Raw genomic sequence first — 26593 nt, 5'->3', positions numbered from 1 at the left:
TCGACTGGTAGTCAACAGCTGGTAAGCAAAGCAAACCTCTTTGTTTCTCATCTGTAAATGAGTTTCTCTTTGTCCTGTATTGCAATCTCCCCACAAAGGGTGGTACTCAAGACAACTTTTGCCTCAGAAGACAAAAAAAAGGAGTTCAACTGAATGCCTTTTTCACTGTAGTCGGTGTTCACCAGCTAACATTGTCAAAAGTGCAGCAACATCCCGAGAAGTTTCGTCCCTTTTCAGCAATGAAAGTTTAACCGCCATTTTGCCAACTGTGCCCTCACAAATGACCCTTTTTAACCAACTGTCAAACTCGGTCACATGATTGGCGACAGTGCATTTTCAAATCATTAGTAAAGATGTCCAAAGTATTTATAAGAATTTTGTCTTGCTGAAAATTAAAAGCCATTTTATTAACTAGGAGCCATTTTCTCAGTATCAAAAACTTTTCCACGAGCATGCCAATCGAAACAACGGAGACCTCTGGAAGAACACCATCGTCCTAACCGCCAAACTGGAAACAATCGCAGAAGCAAATTCTCAGTCGGACCACGGACCCAAAAACAATTTGCAGACTTTTTGTGAATACATGATAAAGAGATGGGCAACGTGTTAATTGTATGTTCTCATTGCAGGATGAATACTCCGCCAAGGCAACTGCCCTTGCAATTTACCTGAATTCTGTCCTCAAGAGGTTGGACCAATTAAACCTCAGTGCACCAGTACGGGTAAGTCTATAGTTCAATAAGTTCTTGGCCAAATAAAATTCTGTCTCAAAGAAAAGGTTTATTTATTTATGTCCCTGTATAATACAATTGTTGATTTGTAATCGGTTGTCTGTAATGTGTACTGTCTTTCAGACGCTGGCACACGTTTCTGTTGAGCGTGCTGGTGGAATCTTGTCTTCAAGTGGAAATGCGTGTCGAGTGAGAAGAACACAAGCCGAGGATTTGCTCAGATTAAAGTGTTTATGGTGTTTTCAATAAAGCCTATAAAGAACTGTTGGTTGACTTTTTGTCTTATCATACAAATGCAATGAGCACAATTCTTCCTCCAATTGGTTTCTATAGTTCATTTTTTGATTTGGGCTGATGTGTTTGTAGTGCCTGCGTGGCCCAATCCTTTTTCTTTTCTTGAATTGTAATCAGCTTTGACTTGAATGAATATTTAGATCTAATGAAGCATCGTGTTTCCTCTCGCAACTATCACAATAAAACGGATAAATTAATAATAGACACACGGGTTATTGTGTGAGAACTTCAGCATGACCCAATTTGCATCGTGATCACTTTTAATCCATACTGAAGATGCAATGAGTTTTAACCTCAAGTGTAATGAGTGAGACTGTTTACCTGACACGCATCCAGTGATTCCTACAGAAGATCTGCTGATGCACGTCATAAATCAGCTCCCTAGTGGTGTTTCCTGATCATTGCTGCATTGCAACTTGTAGCATATTAGAGAAAGTGCCCTCTGCCAACACGAGCTCCTCTGCAGAGGAAAACGACTCCTGTCTATTGTTGAGGTGCCTATTTGCCAGTAGGGGTGATCATCAGTTTTGCGTGGAAGCAGCGTCGTCCTTCCCCCACCGCCTTTTTTTTTTTTTTTTTACTTCTAGCAAAAGTGCGGATGTGAGTTTCATATTGACACGGAACAGGCCGCCAGTTTTTGTTTTTTTAAAGTTTTTTTTAAGCAATGCTTGCCTAGGCAATGCTCGTTTTGTGGAGCTATGAATCCAGAGGAGCAGACGGTAACGTGGTTAATATCCCTCGGAGTGCTCAGCTCGCCTAAGAAGAATATAGCGGATCCCGAGGAGTTTTTGAAAACATCGTTGAAGGATGGGGTCGTCTTGTGCAAGCTCGCGGAGCGGCTCATACCTGGCTTCACTCCCAAGGTGAGCTGTTTATTTAAGTCCATTTAAGTCAACAAATGCCAAATGATCGACGGCTCCCGGGGAAAGGAAGGACGGAAGGGAGGGGTTTGATGAAAACGATATCCGACAAGAACTTCTCCCTGCAGCAGGCCTTTTAATGCGTGTAGCTCGCGGCTCTCGAGCCCTTAAGTTGCAATAGCCGTTTGCTGCGGAGCCTCCTGCATCGAGATACAAAAAAAGCTGCATTTGTTGAGTTTTCACTTGGGGGAGATTTTAAGATGTGATTTCCTGTGAAAAAATGTTCCGCATTCTTGACACGAGTGCCTCGGTGTGAACACCCATCAAAACAGGACCGACTCGGTCGGAAGAGTGTGTGTGTGAAACATCGGACACGGACCACGTCGGAGGGCTCGCGCGGGGGTTTAGACAACTTTATTTGTTTTTGACGTGTTACCCCACCTTAACGACGCGCATAGCTTGTTGAGAGGACAAAGTTGATAATGACAAAATAACAGTTGCAAAGACGGTTCGTCACTTCCTCCTGAACGGCTCCTACCGATGCGACCTCCCCCCTTTGAGAGAGAAAAAAAGCGCCGTCAAGACAGCTGAACTAGAATAAAACCGGAAGTAGTAACTTCTCTCTTTTATGATTAACTACCCTGCTTATTTTGTTGCTCTTTTTGTTTGCTTGTCACACAGTCTGGACTGTACTTAAAATCAGCAAAAAGCCAAATTCCTCCTTCAAAATGTCCCCCTTTTTCAACGTCGTAACTCGACCGTTCAAAAAACTTTATTTTGAAAGTTTGAAAAGTGAGCGGATGTTTTGCTTGATCGCGGTAACTTTGACGAGTCCTGTGTTGTTCATGGTTATGTATGCAAGAAGGGAGACGAAGAGAGAATCCAGGTATTTAGTTAACTGTCGGGTACCACATCCGGATGTCATGTACTACAGCAATGTTACTTTCTCTGTGTGACTGAAATGACAGCAGCGTAGGCGTTAGACACGAGTTCGTGTCAGATGTATGTCTGCCGTGGGTTGTGTTTATATGTTTATTTTGTGTGTGTGTGTGTGTGTGTGTGTGTGCTTAGTATTGCCAGGATCCGAGAACTGAAGCCGACTGCATCACCAATACCAGGGAGTTTTTAAGAGGATGCTCGTCCTTGAAAGTGGAGGTAAGTAGTTATGCATCTCTTAGGTGTCGATGCTTTGGACATGGCCTGCTTTCTGCCTCTCTCTTGCATTATCTCTTTACTTAACTAACCCTCTGAGCTGCAGTTTGCAGTGCAGACTTTAACACGCTCTTCTTGCTCGTGTTGTGATCTGCTTACCCTGCTGGCATCTGTTTTCCTCGCCCGTCCATGCTGTCAGTCACTCCCACTCACCAGACAGGATGGGGACTGCTCTGACTGGTGGTTTTCAAAGGGCCACAACTTACTTTCAAACATTTTACTTCCTTTTTTAATATTCATTTTCTCTGTTATACTGCATTGACATTTAAATTGGCTTATATGCTGCAGGTTAAAACAATCCCCTATGCACACGGTCTGTGTTCCTTAAAAAGATGTTCAAATCATTCACAGATGTTGGGAGTTTTCCCCGTCTCGGTGCCAGCTGGTTTCTGCCACACTGGACAGTAATTTCTCCTCTCAGCTTTATAAATAGTCCTTTCTGGTCTTGAGTCACATCAGTTGGTTTCTTTAAACAGCTAATTGAGTCAGCCAGCTTGGCTCACTGTAAGTCAAGTAGTTCAGTAGTCCTGCCCAGCTGGCTTGTTATGTCTGGGAGGTCCTCTTTGCTTTTATCCAGCAGCCCGGCCTTTGCCCATAATTAGACCTTCTGTAGCCAGCCAGTAGCTCATGGGCAAACGTTTTTGCCTCTGTCCAATGTTCTAAGTCAGAGGATGTCTGTGGTGCTCCAGCAGGCCCTACCCATCCTTTGGTCAGTGATGTGATCGTGGCGAAAGAAGCTTTTCTCTCTTGTTTTTCGCTATAGCAAATGGTGGCTGCTTGTCCTGTGACTGCACAAAGAAAGCAGTCACACTGCTTTCACTTCTGCCCTGAGATGCAGAAAGAGGAAGCACCAATTACTGCTGAAGGCCACAGATTTTCTACTGCGTTACAAACTGCGCGAGATTATTATTATTTTTTTCTGATTTTACACACTGCTGCAGTCATTCAGCGTAACGTATTCATACTCTGACTCATTGAAACTACTGCCGCTAACCATGGTCAAGATGTCAATACTAGCAACAGTTATTACTGATCAATGTGATGACCTACATGCTCCATTTTGTTTTTTAATGCAAATGTATTTTTCTAGTATTTTTGTACTTTTGAAACCAGTGGTACAAAATCATTTTGCTTGACGTTATTTTCTAGTTTTTTTTTTTTTTACATGATGAAATGTAAGCTGTGTAAATATAGGTAGTCATGTAGACTGTAAAGGCTGATTTCATAGAGATGTGATGGTCACACTTGCTTTAACTCTAGATGAGATTTTACGTCACATAACCAAGGCTGTACTACTCAAACTCTATATTTAAGATGTTTAATTTAAAATGTGAAACATTATCTGCTCGAGGAAAGAAGATAGCTGTGTGTGTGTGCATGAAAAGCAATTTGCAAATAAGTCTGGTATTGTCTGTTTTATAGCAAACCTCTAAGTCGCAAAATACAGGTCATGCTCAACATCCCACTTTTTTTTAAATCTCTGTCTTGTTTTAGGGTTATATAAATCCCTGTGTGTTTCCATTTTTCTGTCTCTGTGTCCACTTAACAAGCCTTACGGCTCAGATCTGAGCTATCAGTAGAAGAATAATAATTGTTACTTCATCTTCTTCCGCATCTGATGGATTCCGGCTTGTATGAACGGCTTGTAAATGTTTGGGGTTTTTGGTCTGATTCCATCTCCTCTGTTTCTTTTCCATGCAGGGGTTTGAACCAGAGTGGCTATACACTGGCGATAACTTTGGCAAGGTGCTGACCACTCTGCTGGCAGTCAACTTTGCCACACAAGGTAAGCGTTTTGCAGTGTCTTTCCCTGTGCGCCTCCAGTCCCTTGTATTGCCGAATTTTTGATAACGAAAACTTGTCCTCTCTGAAAGTGAAGCATCAAATAAAGAAGTGAGTCGTAGCATTTGGTTTCACGTTACGGTATCCTGATGTGCGAAAATAAATCATGACTTCATTGGTAGTCTGTATATTACGCTCCCTCCCCTGTCACTTTGATGCAAACATTCCACTAAACAAGCTTGGAGAGAGAAAAACAGCACATGTAGGAACATAGCAGGTGATTCCTTGTTTCCACATGTATGTGCGATGATGGTTTCACAGACTTCTGCTATGTGTGTGTGTGTGTGAGATCTATGGGCAGCTGGCATAGCAGTGTGTGTTTGTGTCATGCTGCGTGCCATATTTACTCATGTGCATCCATTGAGACGCCCATAATAATACTCTCTTTTGTTCGTTTTATGTTTTTTCTGACATTTGGATTGAGCTCAGAATGAAGCAAAGTGCATTATGCAGTATCTCGCACAGACGCACTTCTCAAGAGCATTTCTTCAATAAGGACGCAGCATAAAATGGGTTGCAGTGCAGCACCCCACAGCCTAGTTGCTTTGCTAGAGAGTCCTTGTTTGGGGCACTGAAGAGGTGACACAGTCTCCCTCTCGTTTCCAGCTCACAGTGTCCAGAAAACCCGCGGCCTTTAGAATGATTTAGTCAGCGTTTCTGGATCAATTGACCACCCCTGCATGTCTCATGATTAATCGTAATGGTCCAGGCTATGTGTTTGGTGGTTTGGAAGTTTGTGACATTACCGTATGTTAACATTGTAGTATGATTCTGGTGCTGTGGCTCATAATTATTTTCATCTCTGTTTAATTAATTACTCTGTACATGTCAGAATGTTTTGAAAATGTGTTGGCTTCCAGTTTAATTTGACTAACGGTACAAAACCCAGATATTCAATTTACAATGATGGACAAGAGACAAAGGCACCAAATCCTCACTTTTTTATTTGCTCGCTAAATTACTGAAGTGATTCATTGCCGTGTGGATTCCGACCCATCAATTAATTGGCTAATTGTTTCAACACTATGATGCTATCGTTCTTTGGGCATATGTTACACTAACTATGACTTTGTTAATGCATGATCAATCTCTTGAGTGCACTTAAATGAAGGGGAGGAGAACGCGTGCCACAATCTCAGATGTGGACCAGAAGCCTCTCTCAGTACTCTGGCTCTGCTTGATATGCAAATCCTTTGTCGGCTGGCTATGCCCAACAGCTGTTCTTCTATCTTCAAAAGTGAATTTGATTTGAAGTGGATTAGTCACAAGTTAGATGGTGTGATCAAACACAAGAGGCCTCTGTGTTGTCATTCGTTATCCTCGTCTGGCTTTGCTCCTGAGATTTCTCAGAATGAATGTTTGTTTAGGTTAAATACTTTTGAACAAAGCCTGCATACAAAAATAGCTGCGGCAACCACAGAGTGTAGCCGACAGAAGGGCGTGTGCGTGTGCGTGTGCGTGTGTGTGTGTGTGTGTGTGGAGAGCGGCATGTGGGATCCACCAGGAGCCCAACATGCAGCACATGTAGACTGTCCCTTCCGCCCTCAATTTCACGTCCATCACATCAGTTGGCCCTCCCTCACGTCTCAGCATATGGACAGCAGTAGGAAACCTCCAGCCCTTTCCCCATACATTGCACATGATCTGCTGATGAAACAAGATTACACAAAGTGTTACCATAGTACTGTGAGTGAAAGTGCGCAATAGCATTTGTCCGTTTAATTGCGTCGATTTGAACTCCTTATTGGATCTGAATAAGAGGTTATTAAGGCTAATGGGGAACTGTTATTTATTTCCTTTCTTTCCTCTGTGATTTGCACAAGCATCAGACAGTGGACTTGGCTTGCATCCAGTTGGCATGTGATAGGAAGTCTGTCTGCTGTGATTGTGTTTCTGCTTGTTAGCTTGTAAGAGGTTGCCATGTGTCACTTGTGCGCTGGCCTCAACTATGATGATGATGATGATGATGGTGGCATGTGTTGTCCACCTGACGAGAACAAGGCCAGGGAGTCACAAGTTTAGACATCAATGGTACCAAAGTAAAATATTTCCTCTGTGTGTGTCCATAGAAGTTGCTCCTGAGCGGTCATGTTCGCAGTCCGGCTCTCACTCTCCACGTCAGTCGACATCTTCACACACACTCTCCTCTGCCAAATCCAAAGGCTCCCTGCGTAGACAATCCAAATCGGTGGTACGTTACCTTCTGTAATTTCTGTTCTCTACTCACTTCCCAGGCTCCATTCTTTTACCCTGAATTAGTTGTTGTTGTTTACCCCTAATGACTACACATGCCACTCTCTTGCATAATGCAGAATAACTGTATCAAGAGAAGCACTAAACATTTTCCACAAACTTAACTGTAATTCGCGTTTGACCGTCTCTCTAACAGGAGATGTCTGAGAACGGTGGAGGCGGGCAGGTGATGGTGAAGGCTCGCTTCAACTTCAAGCACAACAACGAGGACGAGCTGTCGTTCAACAAAGGCGACTTGATCCACGTGATGCGGCAGGAGGATGGCGGATGGTGGGAGGGTTCGCTCAACGGCAAGACCGGCTGGTTCCCCAGCAACTACGTCCGGGAGATCAAACCCTGCGGTGAGTTTGGCCTCACATTCAGAATCATGGATTCCTGAGTATGATGCTGCTGTACGTTTCAAAAGGAGTTTATTGTGTAAAGATTTTGTGGAATATACAAGATGTGAATTTATATAAACTTGCATGGTAATTGGTCATTTGCATTCAACATCTTGATTTGGAAGTGTAATACTGGTGCTATAGTATAGTTTGATGATGCATGGGTATGTTAAAATAAAAAAAATATGGTCGTGTCGCAAAATACATCGCAATTTATTTTAGGTTCCTGGTAAGAGAGGCATTATGTTTTTCGGGTTGTCCACCCGTCGACCTGAAATCAAGGATGAACTGATAAGATTTTGGTAGCAATTATGACAATTTACGCAAATGTTTCATAGGGTAAAATGAAGTGCTGAAATTTTTGATAGATAATTATGTAAATGTTTAACAGCGGAAAACAACCGCAAGGCAGTCATTTTAGTTTTCTTAAATAAATTTTGTAATTTCTGTCGGAATATTCAGTACAACGGTTTATTTTTTTCATCTTTTTGATGATTATAATGAATTAGCTCTGAGGAGCTCTCTAATCCTTTTTACTTGTGTCCTCCACAGAGAAGCCATTGTCTCCTAAAGGCACTCAGCTCACTAAGAACTACTACAGCGTGGTGAGTAGAATCTATGTAGAATAAGTGAAAATAGCATCCGGTCACTTCGCTTACACACAAAATAAATTGCTTTTATGTGGATATTAATAATATGTGTATCAGGAATTCATAAATGTTTTTTATATATATATATATATATATATATATATATATATATATATATATATATATATATATATATATATATATATATATTTGTCATTCTTGTAATTTAACTGCTAGCTCATACTGATTTAGTGACCATGGGATCAGTGTGTCTGCTATGTATATTAGTTTTCTTCATTTTGTTTATTTTACTTTATTTATCTAGTTTTTAACTTTGACCCATTTCACATTTTAAGTGAACTAATGATAACAAGAGGACTGAAGTATTGTGGACTAACATGAAGAAGAAAAAATAATCCAGATTATGAACTTGTTTTACCTGGAACATTTAACTTTGAGAAAATATTGTGCATTCTTTAACTGTTCTGCTGACTGTGCTGCCTTTGCAGGTGGTGCAGGACATCTTGGAACATGAGCGGGAGTTTGTCAAAGAATTACAAACGGTGCTCAGCTGTTATCTACGAGCCCTACAAGCCAGCGACAAGTAAGGGAAACAAAAAGGAGATGTGACCGAACCATTAATGGGCAAAATGCATCATCTAATCCTGAGGGCAATGTGTGATTCTAGATGCGTATTCTAGAAATGAAATTAACGTTTCATAAATAAGTCAATATTCTTGAATTTGCTGAAATCGTAATGGATGATAAAGCTTGCTGTACTTTCAAGTTTAACTTTCTTCCATCATGCCAGTTGCTATTGTCTCCGCTAACGCGAAGAGTGTGTGTGTGTGTGTGTGTGTGTGTGTGTGTGTGTGTGTGTGTGTGTGTGCGTGTGCGTGTTCAGGCTGAGCAGTGCGGACAGCGCCTCCCTCTGCGGAAACCTGGAGGAGATACTCACCTTCCAGCAGGGTCTGTGTGTGGCTTTGGAGGACTGTACCAAGTAAGTCATGCTGGACAGACCTCCATGGAAATGTTTTGCAGTTGGGTCAGTTTATTTTCAATAAACTCGTCTTGGTGGAGAGTAATGTTTGGACCACAGTGTATTCTCTGCTGTGCTTGTATTGTACATAATCAAATACCTTTAGAAGACCATTCCAGTATTCATTTATGTTTCTTAGTGGGTTATTTGTTACACTGTACATATACATGTTCCGCAAAGCATGCCGCACCTAATCACATTTTTGCAATCACTTTCTTCCTCCCAGACATTTCCTCCTATTTATTTTTAATGGCTCAGATACCTTGCAAAGATTTGAAAAAAAAGAAAGTAAACAAATAGGTAATCCATCTCAGGTAACATGTAGCCCAATATATTTACTATGTTTGCAAACGTTGACGTATTCATGCACCAGTTGAGAAACGCTAACATCCAAGGCTTCTGGAAACAAACTGTTTCTGTAAAGTATCTACAGTTCTTGAAATACTGTAAAAATATATAATTTCCGCTCAAGGCCTGGGAATCGCTACCAAATTTAGTTTAAGAAATCTTAATGTACCTGTATTTTGTCATAACGGTCTTGTAGTCAGTAAAACATATTTTGACAGTCAAGATGGATGACTATTCAATCATCCCTGCAAACGTTTCTACTCTCTCCACATCGCTCTTCTTTCGCCAACCATTTTCTTCTGTCTTCGCAGAGTCCCAGAGGGCCAGCAGCGAGTGGCGGGCTGCTATTTAAACCTGATGTGTCAGATCAAGAATCTGTACCTGGCTTACTGTTGCAGCCATCCTTCAGCTGTTTGCATCCTCACTGACCACAGGTCAGTCCTACCACAGCCATTCACCAAAACAAAGAACAGTCTGAGAAGACATTTTGACATTTGTGCAAATGTGAAAGACCTGCTATTATACCAACTGTGTGAAGTAATTTGGCCTAATTTTCAGGCATTTGATTGACTTAAATGAGCCTCATGGTGGGGGACTCACTCAACTAATGGAGGTTACAACTATGGAGCAGTAAACATAAACAACATCCTTCACACTATGATATAAACCAGCAGGATTCACAAGATTGAAGAGGTCATGAGACTATTTTCTTGGGGTGGAAATAAGAGAAAAATAATATTCTGCTTGACAAATTTGGAGTCTTGTTTGATTGACCTCTTCTTGACCAAAACATGTATTCAATGAAAAGATCTGCGAAGGAATAATCACTATATAAACTCTCAGACATTCAGCCAGCAATACAAAAAAGGTAATAAACTATGAGCATAACAAACCTAAATGCCATCAAACTGCTTACTCACTCTATTTTTCAGGAATTTGTTTCATATATTTGAGAAGAGTTGACGCGTTGATAGTTTAGTTTAAGTACCAACCACAAGGTGTCAGGCTTCCCATCCTTGAGTGACATGGGGGGGGGGGAGCTTTACTCAAACTGAGCAGTGACACAGAGTCCCCCGAGTGCTGAAGGTTTCCTTCAACCCAGTTACTATTAAAGAGCGTCATTCTCATTGAGTGGCACCGGCTGTTTTTGAATGTGTGTCGCAGAGATCAGAGTCGCTGTCGAATAGCAAAACAAAGTGTTTATATTGAGTAATGTCGAAGTGGCTTGTCAGGTTCTACGTCGCGAGCCGCAGATGAAGTTGAATTACACACAGGAAGCAGACTGTTGACAGGATACATTGTCACTGTGGTTATGTTGAAAGGCAAGCGAGGCGCTTGTTCACTGTAAGCACTTTTGCATTTCAGTTGCAGGAGCCTTTTTTGTGACATTCACATTTACTCAATGTTACCAGTCAGGGTTGCTACAGGATACCGTATGACTGAAGTTTTGGATCATGGAAACCCGTGAATGGTGTTTCTTTCAAATTTTGCAGTTTGCAGTGAAGTGAGAGTATTGCGTGAGGAAAAGTAGAAAAAAAAAAAAAAGATGACCTAATTTGTGCTATCGCTTTAAGTCATTAACACCATTACAGTTATCTGTGGTCCGTGTGTTTGTCATCGTGTTAGTGGTTCTGACGGCAACGACAAATAAATGGAAACCTTTAGAAAGTGGTTAGATATTTTATCGGAATCTGAATTCAGAGAGCTTTTCATAATGCAGCAAATCGGTATAGAAGGATTGTTTTTCAGTGTTAGGGTACAAATTATATTTATTTGTTTAGTGTGTGTATGTACATTTATATTTGCTATCGATGCCCATATAATGCTCATTCTATGGAACCAAACTTTATATATGTATTTTCTACTTAACCTACACAGATAGTACTATGTTAATACATAACTAGATGATAAAATCATTTGTTTGCTAAATATAATAATCCCAGTTCTTTTATATTTAAATAAATATTCAATGTATTGCCATGTTTTGTGGTACCATGAAGTTCTCGTCATCATAAATCTGCATCTGCAACCGTCCTTGAGCCTGGACCTGTACAGTCGCGGGTTGCGCTCCGTACGCTGTAGTTTATCCCAATAAAAGAATCTAAAAAAAACTGAACTGACTTTGTGTTTAACAGTGAGGAACTCGACAAGTTCATGGAGAGCCAAGGAGCCACTTCTCCAGGGATCCTGACCCTGACCACTAGTCTCAGTAAGCCCTTCATGAGGCTCGACAAATATCCCACGCTGTTGCAGGAGCTGGAGAGACATGTGGAGGTACAGGAAATAGAAATACTTATGATCTGTAAATACATACTGAAATGATATGTAATTCAAAATATATTTATTTAATAGAGAGGTTGAAAATACTATCAGAATGTTGTATTTATATCTGTACTGTATATTTGTATTTACATTTTGTAGATTTGATTTTTGCCCAACAACTAAATGGCCACTAATGTATGTCAATGGAAAACCCTTTTGTGTCTTTATCTCTTTTAACATCTGACCTCCTGCGTATATTACAGCATGCATAGCATGTGCTTTAACATTTAGAGTTAGGCTGCCGTGTTTGTTGATGTGTTGTTTGATTTCCTCCACAGGAAGCCCACCCAGACTATGCTGACATTGTAAAGGCAACAGCAGTGTTTAGGAGCCTCGTGGTGAGTCTGCATACGTCCAATATAGATAACTATATTATCTTTGTTCATCTTGACCATGAATTCGGCACATACAGAACAGAACAAAGAGTCAAACACGCTGGATTGGGTTGTAATCTCCTTATCTTGTCCATTTATTGATTTATCGATTTATCTTCCCAAGAAGATAACGTTACACTGTTTTGTGTCAATGCACGGCCCTTAAGATGGCCACCCATAGATAGGCATGCAAACGGTCAGAAATGTCCTCTGTGGTTAACCGCTGACATACCTACTGCCGAAGCCAGCTTTAAGTAAATTTGCTTTTCCAATATATGTTTAGTCTCTAATGTTAATTAACTGACCGTATCACATAAATAAAATCTCATGTTTGGGTTAATTGTGACTATTTGTATAGTTTTTATGATGTCACCTTTGTTGTCAGACGGGTAACACACAAATCACTGTGTAACGTAAGTTGGCATTTGATAAATAAACACGGCGCTGGGGAGAGTGTGAAAAATAAAAATGTGCATGCTGCGTGTTGATGAGCGTGTTGTTCCTGCAGTGGGTGTGAACTGAAAGGCCACCAGAGAAGAGTTGGATTAGAAACAATGTAACCGCACTGCACCTGAGTGAACATCACTCTGAGACACAGTTTCCTCCGTATAACTCTTATGTTCCTAGTAAGAATAGATGAGGTGACTCACATGTCTATGTCTCTCAAGCAGAGCTGCACAGGAAAGCGGGAGAAAAAAAACTTCACCTAAAACTGACTGTTGCAATTTGCATGTCTCCTTTTTCTTTGTGTTTTGAAGTGGTTGGGTAGGCAGGGGCTTATGAAATGCTAGTTACACCTCTGCAGCTCTCCGTGTTCAGAGCTTCATTTTTGCACAATGTGCAGTGGAAAATGACATGTCATTTTTCCTGTTTGAGGAGGGAGAGCCCCTACCCAGCACCTGAAAATATGCTACTTTATTTTACAGGTTACTTCATATACTTATGACAAAGAGGTATAAAAGAAATGTTCGCAGTAAACATTTACATTTTCTAAAGCCATATCCATAGTGGGGGAAAAAAAATCCCTGCTGCTCATTCATTATTCCGTATTTTAAAAAGACAAGAAACCAGAGTGTGTCACATATTTGACATTGTGTAAATTGGACTGGAACTTGTCAAATCCAGTAATCTAGAATTAAGATCTATCCAAAGTGGCCCTGTATGTATGTATGTATGTATACTATATATATATATATATATATATATATATATATATATATATATATATATATATATATATATATATATATATATACACACACACACTATTGTTCAAATGAAATCTTTATTGACTAAATGGTGTTTGTGTGTGTTTGTGTTTAGACGCAGTGTCAGGAGCTGCGGAAGCGCAAGAACCTGGAGCTCCAGATCTTGTCAGAACCAGTGCGTGGCTGGGAGGGAGATAGCATGAAGAGCCTGGGTCACGTGTCCTACATGTCCCAGGCCCACATCAAAAATGGGTCCAGTGAGGTGAGAGTCAAAATAAAGGAAGAAAGCTGTAGATTAGAATCACCTGAGTTCCATCCAGTCAATGAGGATAGAAGAAAGCAAGGAAAGGTGTCACAGGATATATTGCATTGCTAAGCAATGTTTTTGCATGTACAGAAAAGACTGTAAGATTTTTTTTTTTTTTAAATTTAGCCAACAATCCAGACAGCTGCAATGACCCTAAATAGAAATGTGCAATAAATCTTATGTCCAAATTGAGATGTGGCCAATTCTTATTGGCTAATATTTTCACAGCCTGGATGCTTTGTTTTTTATCTCGACATAAATTATATTGTGTTAGATTGAGAATGCATGGGGCGTTGCATGTAAGCAGACAGAGGGAGTAGTAATGGCACCTTGAGGTGAAGTGCTCTAGATTTGTTTGACTAATGCCAAGTCTCACAATTACGAGTTAACCGCCCTGATGCCCAGAAGTGTCATTATTTAAAACAAATGGGAATAACCTACCTTATGTGACTTAGCCTAATTATGTTTTAGGGTTCCCAATGAACCGTGTGTACAAAATGACAACCTCCTTCTCTGGTAATTTAACATTCCCCTCATGTGTCAAAGCAGAAACCTATGTAGGCCATACACATACTGAAAAACCATCTCCTCTTGTGTGGTTTCTGTGCAGGGGTCGATTTTATGTCGGTGGTTGGAGAAAAAAAAAGAGCCCAAGATAGACATTTGGATTCACCCTCTTTTATGTTTTTATCATATCACTGCTAACCGCTTTCCAACCACCACACTCGGCAGCATGCCTTCTTGGCAGCCCATCTACTTTTCCATCTATATAACAATCGACAGCCTTGCCAAACCAGTTCCTATTTGCTACCTCAAGCTAAAATATGCTAGTGTCAGCTATGATGATGGTTTCGCATCAGAAGGTGTGACCTTAACTAGGACCAAATGGGTTTCTGACACGCAATACAAATAAACAGGTTCAACTGCAGCCATCTTCCTTTCACTGATTGAATAAACTTAGAAGTCACATTGCAACCGAGTAATTTTTGTGTCTTTCTTGCAGGAAAAAGAGGAGCGCTATCTAATGCTTTTCCCTAACGTGTTAGTCATGCTCTCTGCCAGTCCCCGAATGAGTGGCTTTATTTATCAGGTGAGCAACACAGTATACACTATGTCTCCTACATCAGTCCTTCATGAGTACTTTCATCCCATTTGTATGAGTTTGAATATTTGTTGGCTCATTAATTCCAGGCTATAACAAGATATGGAAAACATGTCCTACCTGCAATATGGTGCTATCTTATTTCCTCTACTTTTGCTTGTCCCATTCAGGGAAGACTGCCACTGACAGGCACCACAGTAACAAGACATGCCGAGGATGCAGACATTGGACACTATGCCTTGGACATTGCAGGTTTGCATCTGAAGCTCTGGAGAAAATTATGTCTCATTTTGCCCAATAAGCATTCGCTCAAGAAACAGTCGTGGGACCTTGTCTTCAAAATACAAAGTTCTTACAGTGTCCGATCCCAGGGAACTAAGTGACAATCCTTAAGATTTTAAATGTAAACTAGCTGTGGAGGCATTCCTTCTCCCTGTCAAATATGTATTACTGGTGGCTCAGAAACTCAGACTTTTTCAAAGAAAATAATATATAGAGAAAGCATTTGATTTAGATCAGCCCTTTACTGCCACAGTAAAGGCTTTTTTTATTCAATGAATTTGCACATTTTTTCGTATTTATCATGAATACTTTTACACAGAACACGAATATTACGCAACGGAAAAGCAACATAATTTCCTTTCCTGAGCTTTCGCAGCGTGAATAAAGGCATTAGACAATCACGTTGTGCAAACCGGGTTGAGCTGCGCCTTTTTAAAATATTTATGTAAACTCAAAAGGCGTAGTCGGAACCAAGACTGCAAACTTTTCACCGTGACGGAGGCAGTGCATGCCAGATCCACTCCTTCTGTTCTTACCTTTCACAATTAAAGCCATAACATTGGCAAGTGAGTAGTTCACATTTTTGTCCCTGTGTGTGTGAAGGTCGTAAGAAATGGAAATATCCTCCATAATAGTCACCAAATAGTTCTTGCCTTACACTGTTATCGCTTTGTTTGCGGAATCTTTGTGTACAGGTTGTCCATTTTGCGTTTATTCCTCTGTGCTGCAAAATCTTTGGGGACATTTTTTTTTCGACCTCAACATTTGGCTGTTCTAGTTGTGGTCGTGGCATGTTGACTTTTGGCAGCTATATGTGACTTGTACTGAAATAAGTGTGTGTGTCTGTGTGTGTGCGCGCTTGTGTGTTCATGTGCTGCAGGAAGCATGATCGATCGTATTACAGTGTTCTGCAGTACTGCCCAGGATTTACAAGAATGGCTAGAGCACCTTCAGCCCTTTACCAAAGGAGGAAGCCCTACAGGAACCATCTTAAAGGTACACACACACACACACACACACACACAGAGAGTGTGTGTGAACCGTCAAAGCAATACCAAAAGTGAACCTTGCAACATGCTGAGGTGTGAAAAACATTAGACTAATCTTTCATTTCAGGCATAATTCCCACACACTTGCTTGTCTTCTTTCCTTTGACCCCCTCATGTAGACTGTAGAAGGAAAGCCACTGAGCATGGTCGGCACCCCCACTCACCTAAAGACCAGCAAGCCCTGGTCTCTCAGCTGCCTGCGCCCGGCGCCTCCCCTCAAGCCCTCTGCCGCACTGGGATACAAAGAGGTAGGCGGTTGTAGAGTTGCACAAACAAGCCCACACACGCTTAGTATGCATCTTTTTAGAAGCAGTGATGCAGTACATTGTTAGTCAGAAACCGCAAGAAGTCCTCCTCCACTTCAAGTCCCTCTCTGTGTCCCCTTTCTCTCTCTATCTTATTCAGACCTCCACTATATGTTTTACACAATACTTTCCACCCAACATGCAAAAAACACAAGTGAGGTTGTATCTTTTTTACTTTTGCTGAACATTTTTATCAACTACTCCTTCGTGACATTTGACATGTTAACCTAACTTAAACTACATGTGTTCCCAGACTCTAAAAATATTTGTGCTGTGCCATGCTGACTACAGGAAAACCCTTCACATATATGTAGAATAGTACTTTGCACAATGTGTGGGCCACCTAAATAAAGTACATGACTGAAAAGCCGTAGCAAGTTATTAATAATGCACTAAATATAATTGATCTAACACAACTTTGAGTGTCTGACGCATGATTATGTTCTGGGGAAGTTAATTCCAGTAGCATAGTCTGACTGGCATCGAGGGTGCCGGTGGTTAAAAGCTACTTGGCTTTGTCGACCACGTGGGAGGGAGAAACTTTCACAAAGTCAGCTCTTTTCAATCTTTCAGTTTGCATGGACAGTCTCTATAGAATGCAGTAAACCGTGTTGAATAAAGTAAACATGCGATGTGGCACTTTTTTTTTTTTTTACTCTAATCTAAGAATTATTTAATCTCTGTACCTTTAACACTAAATATACAGATATACTACACTAGCTGATTCTAGTCATAGCTTGTAGCTATTTGGCTCTTTTTCTCTGCCCTGCTAAACATGCATGTAAAGTCCTCTGAATGCATAACCCTCTTTCTGCTAAATTCTCCATATATATCTATTTTTTTTTTACTTAAATCAATTTACCTATTCTGCATAGACAAAGAATAGGTGAATGGCAGAGTTGGGGTATAAAACTGTTCACCATTAACTCTCTATCACACCCTTTTCTCGGCGTATTTTTTCATGCACATTTCCCCTTTTTCTCTCTTTCTCCATCCTGCCTTCTGTAGAGGATGTCTTATATCATGAAGGTAAGGTTAGATCACATCTATCTGTGTGTGGGTAGGGGTGGGATGAGTTTGGGATGGGGTTTGCCTTGGTGTGTGTGTGTGTGTGTGTGTGTGTGTGTGTGTGTGTGTGTGTGTGTTTGCCCCAGTGTTGAGCTGGCATGCCATCGCTCCGTTTGCTTCACTCCTCTCTCATTGTCATCTGTTGGTTTCCTGTTTTTTGTGGTCCTGCGTGTCTGCTCTTTTTTTTGTTTTTTTCTCATTCTCTTTTAGGTAGTCAAGTTAAAAAGCAACCTCTCATGCAGCAGTAGTAGCCTACTAATTTCTACTCTAACACATTGGACAAAACCGCTCCATATGGCGGTCGTATGTCTTTAAGCGCCTTGTTCTTCTGCCATCGATATCAATCCTGCGGCTTTAAAGTCACTAAAGTGTCCCAGAACATGTGTGCGCTGTGTATATTGCACTATTGATGTACTCCAAGCAGGTGGATAGAGCTCAAGCTTGACACAAATTGCAGTGTGCCACTGAATTGCACATCACTTGACAACAGAACTCAAGCACTTGTAGGAAAAGTGTTGATCTATTCAGACTTTTCACTTTCTCCATTACCTTTTAAAAGTAGGTGCAATTGTGGCAGAAACTCCCACTCCCCATTTTATATTCTAATGATGCTGTCAATTATTCCTTTTCTGATACTTATGAGGGACTTTTCAGAGTGTGTGGTAGAGTTTGTGCAGGTGGATTCTCCATAAATCACAAAAACAGACAATTGCTTACTATCTGTTTTCCTGTTTTGGGTTTGACTAAGCCTCCCATTTCCAGCAAAGGGCATGGAGCAAGTTACTTCATGTGAAGTATCATGAGAATGTGACGTTTATGTGCCATAAGTTACCTCCACCCATCTGCGTTGGCATGATCACAGTGACTAAACCGTTATTTTCAGTGAGTTGATTATTCATCACACCTCAAATTGTCTTGTGTGCAGGAGAGGAAACAGACATTGCACTTTTTCAGCCCTTTTACTCAACCTTGCAGCAAAAAAGAAAGAAAATGTCTCATTCATAAAACAGCATCCTCGTGATTGGAAAGCTCGTAGGAATTCATGTGATAGAATTTCGGCTTCCTTTCCCATAGCGTTAATTAACACTGTATCCCACGGGTAAAACTTGAATATTTTAAGCATTATTTTTCTCCTTCCCTGACACTAGTGAGTGGTGGGTAAAATATTCTGCATCGTGAAAAAATGTGTTTGAATTTAGTTTTCAGGATAGCACAGGTGAGTCCTAGGTTGGTCACAGTCATCACCACCACATGCTTGCTGCCTTGTTTGCTGATGGAATTTTGTCCTTTTGATGTTGTGTGTTTATACGGGATGCGCGTCCCCGTTAGCTTGCATTCTGTTTGCTTTGGAGCCTCAGCGTCACAGGTGTGTAATGCAGTGTGTGTGTTTTAGAGAGAGAGAGAGAGAGGTACTGAATTTGATGTTGGACTCTTCCAGGACTCCAGCAAGAGCCCGCGGCCCATAAAGAAGTTCCTGCCGGGCAATAGGAAGAAAGAGCGGAAGCACTCCGATGACGAAGTTCAAACGAGGAAAAGTATGAGTTTTATCTTTCTATAAAATGAGACATAGCTTAATAAAGGGCGTGTCCACATGTAAGGTTATTGCATGTTCATTGCACTAATGCAGTGTGTGGATTTATTTTGATCTGCGTAGCAGAAATGTTTATGACACCATCGGCTGGTTAAACCGCTTAAATGAATGTTTATGATATTGACCGTCTGGTTTTGACAGGCACGGCGGCGCTGGAGGAGGACGCTCAGATACTGAGGGTAATTGAGGCGTACTGCACGGGCGCCAGCCTGCATCAGACCGCCACGGGTGTGCGTTTATGTGAGAACATTTTTTCCTTAATGCCTTCCTACATTGCACATCTTCAACAGCTGATTAAGCCATGAATCAAGCCTCCTCATTAATGTGTGTGTGTGTGTGTGTGTGTGTGTGTGTGTGTGTGTGTGTGTGTGTGTGTGTGTGTGTGTGTGTGTGTGTGTGCAGCGGTGCGGAAAGAGTGCGTCCCTCAGGTGCTTCTGCCAGAGGAAGAGAAGATCATTGTGGAGGAGATGAAGAGCAACGGGCAGACAGTTATTGAGGAAAAGTAAGCATATTATTACTTTTGGCAAAATGCTTTGTAGTTATTTTCACTGTAATTGGATTCAGAAATGTGATATTGATCTAGTTCAGGCTGTGGAGGCATTAATCTTCACAGAGTATGACCTTGGGTTGAGAGGCAGTAGAACCTTGATATCCAGATTGTGTTTTTACCTGCTTAATACATGAGCAGATGTTTTAAAGGGAAAACAATAGATATTGTCGAGCAATACTTACTTGTTTTTGTATTTCTTTCAGGAGCCTGGTTGATGCTGTGTATGCTCTGAAGGATGAGGTTCATGACCTGAAAAAGGTAAGTGGGAATTTAGTCTGACCAATGTACTGAATGTGTTCAGGCCAAAACATTGTTTTCCAAAACTAAAAACTGGTATATAAAAAAAGCACATTATATGATCAATTGAGATACAGATTTAGTATATCTCATCTCGTCCTAGACTTGGCTTATGATGACAACCTGTCCAATACTGTCACTGTCTGTATGTTTTACAGGAGAATAAGTGGATGAAGCAGTTTCTGGAAGAGGAGCAGAAGTCTCGCAAAGAGCTGGAGCGAGTGGTTCGGAAACTGGCCAAGCAGAAGAATGATTGTGCTTGGGACGACTGCGGCCACTGAACACATCCACATAATCATCCTCGTGTGTGTGTGTGTGTGTGTGTGTGTGTGTGCGTGTGCGTGCGCGTGCGGGTGGGTGGTCAGGTGTTTGTTTGTTTGTTTGTCTGTCTATGTAGCGTCTCTATATTTCAATCACACACACAACAGAGTGAAACTCCGATGATGCCTGGAAAGTCTACGTTTCAAGTGTTGGAGCTTGATTTGACATTTTTGGATGACTTGTAATCTGTCTTCCTGATCCAGCCTCACTAGATGAGACCAGGAATATGCTTCTCCACAAAGCAGCTCAGCTAAACCAAGACTGGTAAAGTGGGATGTTACGAACATTCTGCCTCGAGGCGACTGGCACTGTGAACACTCCTCCAACAAATGGGACAGTTTGGGACAAGGAAAAAAACAAAAGATCTCCGCTGCTTCTCTCGCTTCAGTTGGAAATGGAAAAGGAGTACGAAGCCATCGAGTCCGATAGGTGTTCTCTTGCATGCACTTCCATTACCAAGGGGACTGATTTTCTTTTCATCATGAATGTTGTCGTTATTGTCATGTTTATATTTGTCACAAGGACACCCACTGGGGAAATGGGTTCATTGAGCTTTCATAAGTGTGTGCGATTTGCATTTTTTTGTACCATTCTCGACATTCACTTCCCAAGATCCCACTGCGTTTAGTTTAAGCAATTCAAACCGTTTCGCTCATCGTGCTCCATTCAGTTGTTGACTGCAGCCGTGACTGTTTGTTAAAAAACTGCATGAATGTAAAAGCGTTTCTACAATATGAAATCTGCATCAGAAATGTGATAATCAAGATATTCAGATATATACATAGTCCAAAGCTATCAGGGATGCAGCTGCATAATAAAATAGAAACGGCTTAACGGTGTATCATTTATACACAAGACAATGCAAATAACAACAAAGACGTCACCCCTACTCTTCTTACTAAAATATATTCAACTATGATTTTAACATATTAATTACATAGCCTTGCTTTATTTTGAATTGTAAAAGAATATTCATTATTTATTGTTCACCCAAGCATTTAATTGTGGTGTTAGCCTTATTGATGTAGTTAAGGCAGAAAGATTCTCGTCTTGGCCGAGGGAAAATATTATTTTTTTTCATCTCAAAAGAGAAAAAAAAATACTTTAATAATGAGTCTGACTTGAGATTTCAGAGGTTTTTGTTTGCAGCCTTTGTGGCCTCCTAGAAGGGTCCTGCAGAGCAGATGGAGACAGGAAATGAACAAAGAGATTTATTTGTGGGTTTAGAGTCAAGCTCAAATGTTCAAGTGCCTCCCGAAGGGGTCGATAAACTTAAAAGAGTTTAAGACCGGACTGGGACTAAATGCATGATTTATATTGAAAGTGTCACAGGTGGTTTGTTGTAATATTTCAATAAGAATGGCTCAAGCTTAATGGGTATATATCGGGTCTGAAAAACATACATGGCTTTGCGTGCTATTTAAGATGCAGCCTCTTTACAGAGACCCACTGCGGTACGTTTCCTCTTGAGGTCGAGTGTGTGCACTGTTAACACTGTTCGCTACTCTTGCAGAGCAGCTGTGGGTGTTATTGAAATGCAATACGTGACTGCTTTAATGACTGACCTCTGGGTTAGTCTCAGCATGGAAGGCCAGATTTGGAGAAATTGCAATAATAAGAAAAGAATTATCCCAATTTATTAACCAAAAAAGAGGCCGGACTGTGTGGTTAAGGCACCACACTGTTCGGCTTGTCATCATTTTCCATTTGCTTTTATTTAATCACGTCTCTTGGTATTGATGATTGTTTAAAGATCACTGTACAGGTCCCAATTTTCATCATGCAATTTTCATAGTAATGCGCAATCACTGTTGGGAAGTGCTGTTTTTGCGTGCACCTCACAAGGCAGCACTGGTACTTCTGCAGCAGAGATGGTGTCTTGCTCAAGGGCACATCAGCTTGGAAAAAAAGTATGTTCTTTTAATTGTTATTCCTAATGGGATGCTCAGTTCTCTTCAGCATTACAGAAGCTCTGCTTCCAGTACAAATGCGTGTCTGTCTCATCACATGTTCCCTGTTAAGATTAACGCAATAGCTGTTAGTGTATTCCAAATTGTTTTCATTATGTACCACATACTTTAGTTTTCAACTCCAAATATCCTCAGCGAGCACTTACTGGTGGGATTGAGTTCCGGTTTCATCTTGTTTATCTCCAGACCACTGTGTGTATTGTTTTTGGCAGGTTGTTCTATGCAATTATTGTTGTTGCAAGTATTGTAATGCTTTTCTTCTTCTTTTCTAGACACTCTGTACTTTGTGTTTGGTATGGTCATTCTTTTATTAAAAGTTTAATATAATATGTTTTGACATTCATTTTACTGAGTGAGAAATGGAAATCTCCAAAGGTTTCAAACGCACATCACCACACGGTATGAGCTGCACGTTCCCACTGGAAAATCCACCCAGACGGCCTTTTCCACGCAGCATGCGGTTCAGGAATTTGTGTGTTGTTCAGATTTCGGTAGCACCCTTCGGTAGCACACTTCACAGGATGGAAGCCGTGACTAGAATAGATGACATCCTGTCAAAGTGTGCCGCCTCTGCATCTGAGCACATCTCCATAAAGATTCACACTTTCCATTCTGCTCAGCTCCACGACAGTTTTGTTATGTCTGACAGTCTGAGGTGGTAACTTTAAACTTACTGAATACTTTCAAACCCTTATATTAGTCAGCAGACGGGGAGGCTTTGCTGTGTCCATTGATTAAATAAAGAAAACTAAATCATGGTCAAACTCGTACATGTGCATTTGAACTGAAGCGTTACAGTTCATACTTTTTTACTATGATCCTCAATACTTGACTTATTGATTACCACTGTATATTTCAAACCATCCTGCAGACGCTTGAGTTGTGAGGTAGTGCCTGCATATGAGATCAATCTGCATTTAAACTGTATCGCCACATGACAATGAACAGAAATGAAACTTCTGGGGTTACTTTGATGGATTTCACAACCAGTTTCAAGAGTGTAACAAGTGATTCATATACCACATGGAAATGAATGAGAACCAATGGCTGCCTGGAAAGAAGCAAACATACATCAAAAAAGTGGAAGGTCTGCAGGTTGCTTGGAAGAATTATCAGCAGTAAAATATTGTGGATATGATTTGTAATCAAGGAGTTGACCTTTTTAAAAACACACCTATTTTTAGGCCCTTTCCTCGAAAATTGCATACCCAAGTAACTAAAAAGAGTGTATCTCTGCAACCACTAGGACTATTTTAATAATTTTGGTGTTGTAATAAAAGGTACACATGTGAGATTTTGTTCAGAAGTGTAAATATAAGTCTATATGCTACTGGTTAAGAGTGAATGAAGCTAACACACAGCAAAAATGAAAAGGTTTCAGGTCCGCTTAGAAAACAAGCACTTTCAGGATGATTATTTCTTTGAAATGATGCAGCTTTAAGGTCTAAACCTCTCCCAAATCATAGCACAATATGTGAACATTCTCTCTGCAATGGTTAACTTTGAAAAAGTGAAGCAGAACCAAATTAAAGAGGGTTTAGTACAGAGAAATTCAGGCGAGGTCTCCAAAATTTGCATTGGGGCACATTTGCACACATCTGTGACATTTTAATTTTTTCATGTACCAAACCATATATTTCACTTGTATATTGCGTATGGTGTTCAATACATCCAAATACAGCAGTTTTGGGCTTTTTTTTATAAAACAAGCTATTATTTACAGTTTGACATAATAATCGCTCAGTCAGAGGAGGGATTGGATTATAAAAGGTTAAGATGTGAATTTGCTTCCCATCTTTCTTGTACCACTGAAAACAACATTCAGTTTGATGCATACGTTTCTTTACAGACCACAAAATGACCTCCGGTATCGAGTCTAGTTGCTAACCTACATCTTGAGTGGTCTTGTTTCTTGTGGCTGAGAGAAAATGCGTCTGTATGTTTCTCGATTCCTAGAAATTTAAAACGCATACGGTTTTGCGCTTTATGTGGTAAAAGTAACTTCTGAGTCGCCCATGCTGCATCAGTTTGGGTATGTCAAGAATATTATTTGTCTTTTTTGTGGTAATACTGGTGATGATTCTGGGTATTTTAACTTGTACAAGGCACGTGATCACCTCGTGTATTTCTGATTCATCAAACAATGCTAATGTTTTTTCAGCACTAAACATTTTTAGTTTACAGAAAATATCTGCTTTAAAATACTACGCATTACCTCATACTGAGTCATGCTTATAACATCAAATCTGTGGTGCCTGAGACTAGATGTTCATGTTCAATGTATGTGTCTTATTTACTTTACATCTAACTAACTCTTGAATGCAAGACAAAGAAAAGGGAGAAATCTTTTAGACTAAATATCAAAGTTTCATTTCACAGCCATACAATCTCATTTACATTAATAAATACAGACCAACCATTCACAACTGCCACAAAAATAGCACAAAATCCCACAAGTATATCTGATTTAATAAATTATGTTTTAGGAATGTGGTCTTTGCCTCCACAAAAAAAAATATCAGAATCCATGAGTTGACTGTTGATCCAGTGTATTTAACAGCGTTCTCAGCAGATTTAAATCCAAGTACATCCACTTAATGAGTTCCCACTGTTCAGATTATGTCCATGCATGTGCTACAGTTTGTACATCCCAAAGGCTGTGGCTCCGTACTCGTAGTCCACCAGTAGAACGTCTTGTACCCAAACACTGAGCTGGTTTCCTTTCTCCAGTGTGATCACCTCTCCCTGCGTGGCCGTGCACTGGCGGGGGATCAACGCAGACCCGCTGCCGCTATACAGGTTGCAGTAGGCCTGCATCACAACCGTCTCCTCTCCTTTATCATTCTTCCTCAGCTTCACCCTGCTGATCAGAGGGCGCTCAGAGTCGCCCTTGGAGAAGGTCACCCTGGAGTAGACGTAGTAATCACCAGGCTGCAGGATCGTCAACCAACTCTTGTGGTAGTAGCCGATGTTCCTACGAACTGAGTGGTTGATGTCCCACTGGAGATAACCCGCTGTAGAGACAGAGGCAGAGGTTTAAGTAACATTATTAAGATGATCGTTTTGATTACTTTTTATTGCGTTAAAAAAAAAAAAAAATCATAATTTCTTACATGCAGATATCTGGTCTGATGTGTGTGATCGCTGCTCTACTACCATGCGTGCCAAGGCTCGGTAGGAGGTTTCCTGCTTTTCTGATGAGAGATAAGCCGCTGGAGAGGAGAACAAACATCTGGTCAGAGACAATGAGATTGCTTTTTTTTTGTGCATGTAACTTAATGTGTAAAATTACTTTCAGGAAGAAATCATGAAATGCGCATACCTTGTCCTTCTTCCTGCTTTCCTGAGGGAAGCTGGAATGAAAGCTGAAAAAATGAAAATGGTAGAATGTCAGGAACAGCAGAACAATATGCTGAATGTACATTTTGTTATGATACTTATTATAATATTCATAGTTTAATATCATACTATCTATCTTTGTTCACAAAATTCTCAACAACACCTTGAGCTGTGAATTTCACTTCTCACTTGTTTGTTCAAAAGCATTTCCTGTGATTCAAACACTTAACTGGCCTGAATGCTATAGTTCTACTTTACAAACCCAAGTGCGGTGTGGTACGAAGGCACTTCATGTTTGAGAATGAACTGAATTAATTTTGCACAAAGAAATGAAAGATATGTTTAAGAGTTGTTTAAGTGTTTTTAGCTTAAAATTAAAGTTAAACAATAGTTGTTAATACAAAAAAACAATACTTATTTTTTTTACTTTAAGTCAAGGTGCTGTAGCTATAAACATGTGTGTTTATATATCTATATCTATATACATACGTATATGTATATACATATATACATGCATATATTAAACTTTGTTATAGATTAGGCAAAGCAAACATTCCAACTTGTAATGGCTTGGAAGATAACCGTATAATTACCATAATAATACATGCAGCAGTGCCATCAACTATATATCTACAAAAAAGTTTTTACCATTCTGTTGTAATGGTACAGATAGAAGAATCCTCCGATGGACAGGAATAAATGCAGCAACACTACACCAACCAAAAACCGGACGAGAGACTTGCTGTGGCCCTGTGGTGGAAGTGGACCCGGGATGAGGACCGGGTGGGACCCGCTGAGGCGCGGAGGCACCGGCGGTGCCATGCTCGACTGGTAGGTGTTGATCATGGTGAAGGAGCGGTGAAACCTAGAGAGGCCTGTGGTTCTTGACAACCCATGCACGTCTGAGCCACTGCGCTCTCAGGCAACTGAGTTTTCCTCTTGCTACTTCCTGGAAGCTC

General features: G+C 40.6%; 2 protein-coding genes across 2 annotated transcripts; one reads left to right on the top strand and one right to left on the bottom strand.

The window, feature by feature from the left end:
- Positions 1–1723: 1723 nt before the first annotated feature.
- On the top strand, positions 1724–22616 carry arhgef6 (Rac/Cdc42 guanine nucleotide exchange factor (GEF) 6; the record flags this gene model as incomplete). Its single annotated transcript, XM_079228263.1, has 22 exons — positions 1724–1888; positions 2957–3040; positions 4799–4883; positions 7009–7130; positions 7329–7533; positions 8125–8177; positions 8672–8766; positions 9067–9162; positions 9861–9983; positions 11685–11823; positions 12150–12209; positions 13569–13715; positions 14764–14850; positions 15033–15114; positions 16025–16140; positions 16313–16441; positions 17507–17527; positions 19005–19101; positions 19299–19385; positions 19560–19659; positions 19911–19965; positions 20163–22616. The coding sequence occupies 22 exons, from the start codon at positions 1724–1726 to the stop codon at positions 20283–20285; spliced, it is 2271 nt and encodes a 756-aa protein (XP_079084389.1). The 3' UTR covers positions 20286–22616.
- Positions 22617–24929: 2313 nt separating this feature from the next.
- On the bottom strand, positions 24930–26480 carry cd40lg (CD40 ligand; the record flags this gene model as incomplete). The annotated part of the gene is made up of 3 exons (XM_079228625.1): positions 24930–25309; positions 25618–25660; positions 26283–26480. 3 exons carry the CDS (start codon positions 26478–26480, stop codon positions 24930–24932), a joined length of 621 nt encoding a protein of 206 aa, XP_079084751.1.
- Between the last annotated feature and the right edge of the window lie 113 nt (positions 26481–26593).

The sequence above is a fragment of the Taurulus bubalis genome (assembly GCF_910589615.1).
Source record: "Taurulus bubalis genome assembly, chromosome: 13".
NCBI classification, from domain to species: Eukaryota; Metazoa; Chordata; class Actinopteri; order Perciformes; family Cottidae; genus Taurulus; species Taurulus bubalis.
Note: the sequence above shows the minus strand (reverse complement) of the source record. Positions and strands in the feature narration are given on the sequence as shown.